General features: G+C 55.3%; 1 protein-coding gene across 1 annotated transcript; it reads left to right on the forward strand.

Annotated features, from left to right (window-relative positions):
- Nucleotides 1-6,146: 6,146 nt before the first annotated feature.
- Nucleotides 6,147-8,237, forward strand: LRRN2 (leucine rich repeat neuronal 2; the record flags this gene model as incomplete). The annotated part of the gene is made up of 1 exon (XM_079546515.1): nt 6,147-8,237. One exon carries the CDS (start codon nt 6,147-6,149, stop codon nt 8,235-8,237), a length of 2,091 nt encoding a protein of 696 aa, XP_079402641.1.
- Nucleotides 8,238-8,665: the final 428 nt, after the last annotated feature.

Consider the following 8,665-nt stretch of genomic DNA (forward strand, 5'->3'; position numbering starts at 1 on the left):
GAGATCTGAGAGAGCCTTCGCCCCTCCTTCAGTGCTGTGGCCAAGAGTCAGAGCTCTCCTTGATTTGCCACCTTTGGGGATTTCTGCTTTTCCAGGGTTCCCCCCTCCTTCCCCACCACTTTCTCTCCTTTCCATCCTCTCGTCTGCCCCATAGCCAGAAAGCTGGAGCACAAAAGGCTGTGGGCAGACTGCAGGCTGAGAGCACTAAACTTTGGCTTTCTCCCCCATGAAAATGCTGCTCCTTCCACCTTCTCCTCCTCCTCCTCCTCCTCCTTCTCTTCCCATCCCCAGTGCCCCATGGCCCCGTTGTCACACGGCAGCAGCAGTGTCTGTCAGCCACCAGAAAATGACAGCAAATGGCAGGAAAAGGGCTCTGCTAATGGCACAAGTGACACGAGCATGCTGTTCACCAGCACAGAGGCTGCACTGCTGCATCTCACTGCTGCCCAGTTCTATGCTGGGGGGCTACGGGGTTTGGAAGCAAGGAAAAAGGGTTGGAGAGGGGCTCAGAGGATTGCATCAGTGCCCCCATTTTGCTGTGAGCCAATTTGGTGCACGTTGGCACAGCTCTCCTCACCAGCCTTGGACAGCAGGTCTGTAGTGAGCTGATTATGAGAGAGCTGGGGGTGATTTCCAGGCAGTTCAATAACTGAGCAGTGCAGCGGGCAGGAGGAGCCACGTGGCTCATTGCAGCACCGGGGCTGTTTGTCTGCCAGGCAATAGCAGGGACAGGCATTGCCTGCAGCACAGCTCCCTGATGCTGCATGGTGCACCCCATCACTGCACACAGAGTTTTGGGGAAGAAAGCCTTAATTTCTGCCTCCAAACCTGGCAGAATGGAGTTAAACCTCACCTCAAATGGAGCAAGATCCTGGTGTAAAAACACAGAGCTGCATGCTGGCAAGGGCACGGTGCAGGGACTGAAGGGCACAGCAGCATCTCCACAAGGCATGTCCCCAAGGCTGGGGGTCCCACACGGGGTCCTAAGCAAAAGAACTGCAGGGAGCTGAATGGACTCAGTGCTGAGCTCCATCGATAGCAGACAGCATTTTCTAAAGCCTGCTGGTGATGAAGGAGCCAAATGGCATTTGGAACCCTGCACGAGGCTCTCAGAGGCTTTTACGCAGTGAAGGGCTCTAAATTAGCTATTGCCACTCAGGAAGAAGATTGGGGAGATAGCATTCTGGAAACAGAGACATTGCAGCAACAGTTGGAAAGGGCAAACAGCAAGTTAGAGGATGAGCACAGCAGCAGAGCGGAGCCGGTGGTAGAAGGATGGGAAGCAGCCAACATTCCATCCCATCCCCACCTCTCCCATCTCCATCCTGTGGTATCGGGGATGCTCTGGGTTTGGGATGTTTGCAATGGGAGGGTGAGGAGGAAGGGGACAGAGCTGCAGTGGCCACGCACAGCTGAGCCCTGCTGCAGCCCGGAGATGTGCCAGTCGTGTGAGCAGCATCCAAAAACGCACCGAGATGCTGCCCAATGCAGCACAGGGTCTGCTGAGGACACCAATATTTCAGAGTGAGGAACGATTCAGCCACAAGCTGAGGCTGAGAATCCATCTTCCCAGCGATCCAGCCAGGAGATCAGTCAGCTCTTCCAGCTTGCTTTTGAAAAACATTTACAAATGCACACGATAACCCTGAGACCAACCCTGAAACCAGGCAGCCCCAGGGCTCCTGGTGGAGTTATCTCAATGAAACAGCCTCGGGGCTTCCCATAGCAGGAGGATGGCACAGGACCACTCAGGGCCAGCACAGAAGCCAGGGACACCTGTGGGTCCAGAGCCTGAAAGTAAAAGATGAGGCAGAGCAGCCTCATTTCCCAACCCTCCTCATTAAAAACCACCCAAAGCACTGTTGGGGGGGTGGGGAGCAGCAGTCTGATAAGGGGGTGAGCGTGGCTGCTGCCCGCCGGCTGCGGGTGGATAGGGCTGATAGGAGATGCAGCAGTGGAGCTGTTTGCTTTGCACGCTCCCTGGCAGCATTTTATCTGCTGGCTTCTTCCTGGATGAGCAGAACCAACCTTATCTCCCTCCCTGCCAGGAGAGCTGCAGGACGAGGCCCTCAGGCAGCAAGCAGAGTCCCTGAGTCTGCTTGCAAAAAACGTGGCTTAACCAAGGAAAGAAACACCCAGAGCAGCAACCCAGGGCTCTGCTCCCTGCCTTGTGCAAATGCTTCCTGGGGAGTAACAGCTCAGCACAGAGAATGGCTTTGCCCCATCCGTGCCTTTGCTGGTTGCAAGGATCCATGTAGGATTTCCCATCCTCTACTCCGTGCTGTTTATTTGCTTTGAAGCTGCAGCAGGGCCGGGGCAGGAGCGTCCCTCCAACCATGCAGCAAGGGCGTAGAGCTGCATAATGCCCCCGAATTTAATAAAACGCCTCAAACAGGCAAAGTTTTTCCTTTGCCAGCTGCTTAATTAAATTGCCTAATGCTGTTTGCGATCACAGCACAAACTCCTGTGTTTAAAGACCACAGCGTTGCCATGGCGCTCACCCGGCGGATGGTGCGGGGCTGTGACAAAGCATACAGATGAGAAAAGCAGTGCTGGGGAGTTGCCACGTTACCGGAGGGATTGGGTGGATTTGTAGTTATTTATTTATTGGTTTATTTTCTGACGTGGCAGCAAACTCCCTGCCGAGATCTGGGTCGGTTGCTTTGCGCTCAATGGAGAGGCTGCTTTTCCACCCTGGGGTACTGATGCTGCAACCCAGCTGTGCTGCTGCTGAACACAGGATTGCAGCAGGAGGGCTGGGGAGGCATTCAGCTTCCAGAAACGCTGAGCGTTGCTGTGCCATTGCTGTGCCATTGCTTCGTACACAAGGTTTGTATGGACACAACAGAATGCAAGCCTGGAGGGTTTTTTGCTGCGCTCCCAACGTGAGGCTGAGATGGGGGCTGAGCATCTCTGATCCACAGTGCCACGTGTGCATGGCAAAGCTTCCATCAGCTCCTCGTGTGGGAGAAAAGCAGAACTCGCACCCAGCAGAGGTTCTGCTGAGGTCTCCAGCCACAGCCACGCATGATGCTGAGCTGCAGCACTCCATCTCTTCCTCTTTTCACTCCCACATCCCACCTGCACCAATGGAGGTAGTGCTGCCCATTGCTGTTGGTGGGCTGGAAGGAAATCAGAGCTGGTTGGAGCATCGGCAGATGGCTGCGGTGGGGAGGGGAGAATCCTTGAGTCATAGAATAATCATCGAGTTATTAAGGTTGGAAAAGAATACTGAGATCATCACGTCCAATCATCAGCCCAACACCACGAGGCTGTGTGCCTCAAATCACAGAAGGGTTGGGATTGAAAAGGACCTCTATAGACCATCACCTCCCACTCCCCGCCACGAACAGGGGCACCCACAGCTCCATCATTTCCCACTCCACCCCACCACCATCAGCCCCCGATAACGACTGGTCCTCAGCACTTTAAATGAGATTTAACAGGTCAGGTATTGTATGTTAAGCAGGTGATCATTAAAAGCATTCATTAGAGATTAACAGCTATCTAGTAGATACTGCCAGTATCGCAGTTGTGGCTCATCCAGAATGCTGCAGTTCAGAGATCCCTTGGGATGTACTCAGCACATTGTAGCTCGGGGTTGATCCTGTGCTCCACACCATCACACAGCCCACAGCGATGCTCCAGCACTGGCATTTCACTTCCAGAACCACCGAAGGCTGTTAACATGGTGATGCTGTGCTTATCCCCAACCACACCACACCAACGGGCCATCACAGCAAAGCCCTGCAGGATGGAATGCTGCAGACAAAGAGGGATAGAGGAGCATTTCAGATCGTGGCAGGGTGCCTTACTTCCAAGTTTTGCAAGTAATCAATACAGAACCCTTTAACTCACTGCTGGTTTTCTCGTTAACACAACCTGTGAGGTTTGAGCAGCGCAGATGTGACTTCAGTACAGGGATAAACATCACCCAAGCTGAAGGAGGGATGAAGCTCTGCCATAAATCCCTTCCGTGGGGGTGCACACAGGAGAGATGCACACACGGGTCTGATCTCGGTATCTCAGTGCACAGAGAGGATCCTGCAGGGCTGGAGCAAGCGTGTGCATCTCAGGCTGCAAAGCCCTGCAGAGCTGTGTGTTCCCACCCTCCTGCTCCCTGCACGCAAGGGTTGGATCCCCCTTGGGCTCCTCTATAGCATCATGCCCTGGAAAAGAGCAAAAAGGCATTGGGGGGGGGGGGGGCAGGTCCTCCAGCATCTGGCTGCCACTTCTCATCTGGCACTGCATTGATGGGGACGCAGAGGCTCACGGCTGCCTGAGCACAGCGAAATGGGAAAGCTGTGACAGCCACACTCAGATTCGGTAAAGCCGTCATTCAGAAAAGAGGAGGGTTTGGCAGGAGCTCACAGCACGCTCAGGGCAGTGCTGTGCACCCAAGGTGGTTGAGATGGCTGCTAAACCTTGGGGACATCACCCGGGGACACCACTGCAGGATTGATGCTGCTTGCAGAGAAGATCCACTGCTCAACCTCTGCCTTTCCCCACACAGCACCCTATCAGGGTGACAGAGGCTCTCCATCACCTCCTGCCCCATTGCACACCCCGGGGACCATCAGCCCCTCTCCCTGCTGCTAAGGGAGAGGGGAGGGCAGGGAGCCGGCTCAGCTGCAGCCATCCATCTCCCGCAGCCGGGCTGCTCCGTGGCAGCAGGGGAGAGGCAGCAGCGACCAAAGCTCCTTCCATGCAGTGATTTATCTCCTGGCTTCATCCAGCAAACTTGCTGATGAAAAGACTCTTCCCTTCTCTGTGCCTCATCAATTCTCATTCTCGTTGCTTTTCTATTTTGTGCTATATTTTTTTTTTTCTTCTTCTTTTTTCCCCCTCTGGGCTTCTGCTGCCTCTTGATGCAATGCTGTGTGCGCAGCATCAGCCCTCCCTGATCCGTTTGGGGAATGTGTCCAACAGAACCAGAAACACAAGCAGAAAATGATGGTTTTCTGTAAATTCGGGTCCTTTTGCTATACAACCACCCGGGCCATTGGAGCATCACCTCACACACAGGGATTTCCATAGCCAACCCTGGGCAAGAGCACTTTTCTGGGCTCTTCTTCACAACCATGATGACATATTAGAATACATATATATATTCTTTCGTATTATTTCTTCTTAAGGAGAAAAAATTCTATGATATTTTAATGGCTGGAGAGATTTACAGCCACAGGAGTGTCCGTGCATTTAAAAAGAAAGATGAGGGTCCATCAGAAGCGGCAGAAATCAATACCACCTTCCCCTCCTATAATGCAGGAGGTGCTTTAAAGGCAGTGCCCCCACAGCAGGCGGTGCAGGGATCGATTCTGGCATCAGTTTGGTTGAGTCGATGCCGAACAAAGTTTGTTTGGAAGCCCTTTATAGGGAGAACAAGGGGGTGATACGAGGGGGTGCACCCAGCAGGGATGGGGTTAATGGGCTTCTCTATTCTTCCAGGAGCCTCTAATGAGTTCAGCCACTCCTGGTCCTGTTAATTAGATCCTAGCAGTGCTTTAAGTGCTGAGGTGCATGCTTGGGGTTGGATGGTTGGTCCCAGCCCCTCCTCTGGTTTCCAGAGGGCAGCTGGGGTGGGATTCCCCAGGCCAGGGCAATGTAGGACTAAAGAGGATGAGACGGGTGTGAGAGGTCCATGGGCTGCTGGTAGCCCTGTACAGGGCAACCATGAGCCAACATCTCTTGGGCTGGGAGGGGAGAGGTGATGCTGCTGATACAAAGCAGATGAAGTGCATGTATTAGTATGTCTTGGGGCTGATGCTGGAGCTCCCGTGCATGGGGCTTTGCTTCTCCAGCCCGTGCCATATGTGTAAGGTCTCCTCTAACGCAACTCCTCGTCTGCCCTCTTTCAGGAATGATCTTGAGGAGCAACCAGGAAAATGCAGCGGAGTGCCAAAATGAACCCACTGGGGAGGAAGAGGAGGCGAAGCTCTGATTAGAGGACTGGTCCCATTCAGGGGGTGATGTGCCCTCAGCTGGGGGGGGGCAGGCAGGGCAGTGGGGGCTGATTGCTCCGAGGGCTTCGCTTGGGGCATCTCCTCCTGCAGACCCCGTCCCCACCACGGTCACCCCATGCCCCTCTCTGGCTGCACCCCCTGAGCTTTTCCTGACCGAAGGAAGGCCGGTTCCACCACCCAAAAATGAGAGGTTTCCAGGGCAGCTCGCTGCTGCTCTGCATAGTGGCTGCTGCTGCCATCCCCATCGTACCCTGGAAGGTGAAATGCCCTCTGCAGTGCGTGTGCCAGATCAGACCCTGGTACACCCCGCGCTCTGCGTACCGGGAGGCTGCCACCGTGGACTGCAATGATTTGTTCATCACTGCCGTGCCCGAGGATCTGCCAGCGGGGACGCACACATTGCTTCTGCAAAGCAACAACATCGCCAGGCTGGAGCAGAGCGAGCTGGACTATCTCCGAAACCTCACAGAGCTGGACCTGTCGCAGAACAGCTTCTCTAACGTTTGGGATTTCGGCCTGAAGAGCATGCCGCAGCTGCTCAGCCTGCACCTGGAGGAGAACCGGCTGACCGAGCTGCCCGACAGCAGCTTCCCAGGGTTGGGCAGCCTGCAGGAGCTCTACCTGAACCACAATCAACTGCGTAGGATCGCGCCCCGTGCCTTCGCCGGCCTCGGCAGCCTCCTGCGCCTGCATCTCAACTCCAACCTCCTGCGGATGGTAGACAGCCGCTGGTTCCAGATGCTGCCCAGCCTGGAGATTCTCATGATCGGAGGCAACAGGGTGGATGCTATCTTGGATATGAATTTCAGGCCCCTGTCAAACCTTCGCAGCTTGGTGCTGGCTGGGATGAACCTGCGGGAGATCTCGGACTACGCGCTGGAGGGGCTGCGCAGCTTGGAGAGCCTCTCTTTCTATGACAACAAGCTGGTGACCGTCCCCAAAAGGGCGCTGCAGCGAGTGCCCAGCCTCAAGTTCCTGGATCTGAACAAAAACCCATTGCAGAGGGTCAGGCAGAGTGACTTCACCAACATGCTGCACCTCAAGGAGCTGGGGCTCAACAACATGGAGGAGCTGGTGTCCATTGACAAGTTCGCCTTGATCAACCTCCCCGAGCTGACCAAGCTGGACGTCACCAACAACCCCAAGCTGTCCTTCATCCACCCCAACGCCTTCCACCACCTTCCCCAAATGGAAACCCTCATGCTCAACAACAACGCCCTAAGTGCCTTGCATAAGCAGACGGTCGAGTCCCTGCCCAACCTGCAGGAGATCAGCATCCACAGCAACCCCATCCGCTGCGACTGCGTCATCCGTTGGGTCAACAGCACCGAGACCCGCATCCGCTTCATCGAGCCGCAGTCCACGCTGTGTGCTGAGCCCCCCGACCTCAACAGGAGGCACATTCGGGACGTCCCCTTCCGAGAGATGGCGGATCGGTGTCTGCCTCTCATCTCCACCCAGAGTTTTCCCTCCCGTCTGGAAGTGACGGATGGTGACAACATTTCCTTGCATTGTCGGGCGATGGCAGAGCCGGATCCGGAGATCTACTGGGTCACCCCCTTGGGGGTGAAGTTAATCCCCTATGCACATGACGGACGCTACAAGGTGCACCCCGAAGGGACTCTGGAGATCATGGGGATCTCAGCGCAGGAGGCCGGGCTCTACACCTGCGTGGCCCACAACTTGCTGGGGGCAGACACCAAGAGCATCACCGTGCTGGTCAACAGCTCCTTCCCGCATAGCGAGGCCAGCTTGGAGCTGGTGGTGCTGGACATCCAGCCCTACCACATCCTACTCACTTGGAAGCCGCACCTCAACGCCGTCTCCTCCAACCTCACCTGGTCCAGCTTCCTGCTCAGCTCCAGCTTGGACACAACCAACGTCGCTCGCATCCCACTGGGGACCCACGCGTACAACATCACCCGGCTCCACCAGGACACGGAGTACTGGGCTTGCCTCCACGTGGCCTTTGTAGACTTGCAGGCCAAGGTGGCATGCGTCAACGCCAGGACTAAAGAGGCCATCCGCCACCACCGCTTCCTCGGGGACAGGCAGTGCCTCCTGACACTGCTGGCACTCAGCATCCTGCTGCTGGCCACCGGCCTGGTGGCTCGCTGTGGTTTTGGGGACGAGCCCAGGAGGGCTGGTGATGCACTATGGGATGCAGGGGCCGTGCGAGTGGTTTACCCCCGTCTCGCCCAGCATTGGGCTCAGGGTCCACGCAGCGGGCAGCTCCTGGCTGTGGAGGTGCAGGCGGCACCCCTGGACTCCTGAAGGCTGTCACATTGGTTGGGTTGGGTTGGGTGGGGAGTGGGGGTGGGGGAGAGGGAGGGAGAAACTATTTTTTACCAAAAAAAAAAGAAAAAAGAAAAAGAGAAAAAAAAATCACACAAAACAGAACAAAAAGTGAAGACATGGTGTAATATCACGGACTTGGCCAAGAGACAAAGCAGCGTGGGGATGTCGAGGAGCAGAGCTTGGCCGCAGGGCTTGCAGAGCTCTACACGGTCTGGATCTGCGTGTAGCTCCTAGAAGCAGCCCTGGGACAGCTGGGATGGTTGAAGAGCCATAGGGATGGGCAGCAGGTCACCCCTTCCCACACGCCCTGGTTGGACAGTCCTTGCTTTGGAAATACAAAAAAAACAAAAAAACAAAAAAAAAGGAAGAAAAAAACAAAGTCTTTCCCTTTAGGATACGTTTTC

Source organism: Tetrao urogallus (assembly GCF_951394365.1).
Source record: "Tetrao urogallus genome assembly, chromosome: 24".
Classification (NCBI taxonomy): Eukaryota; Metazoa; Chordata; class Aves; order Galliformes; family Phasianidae; genus Tetrao; species Tetrao urogallus.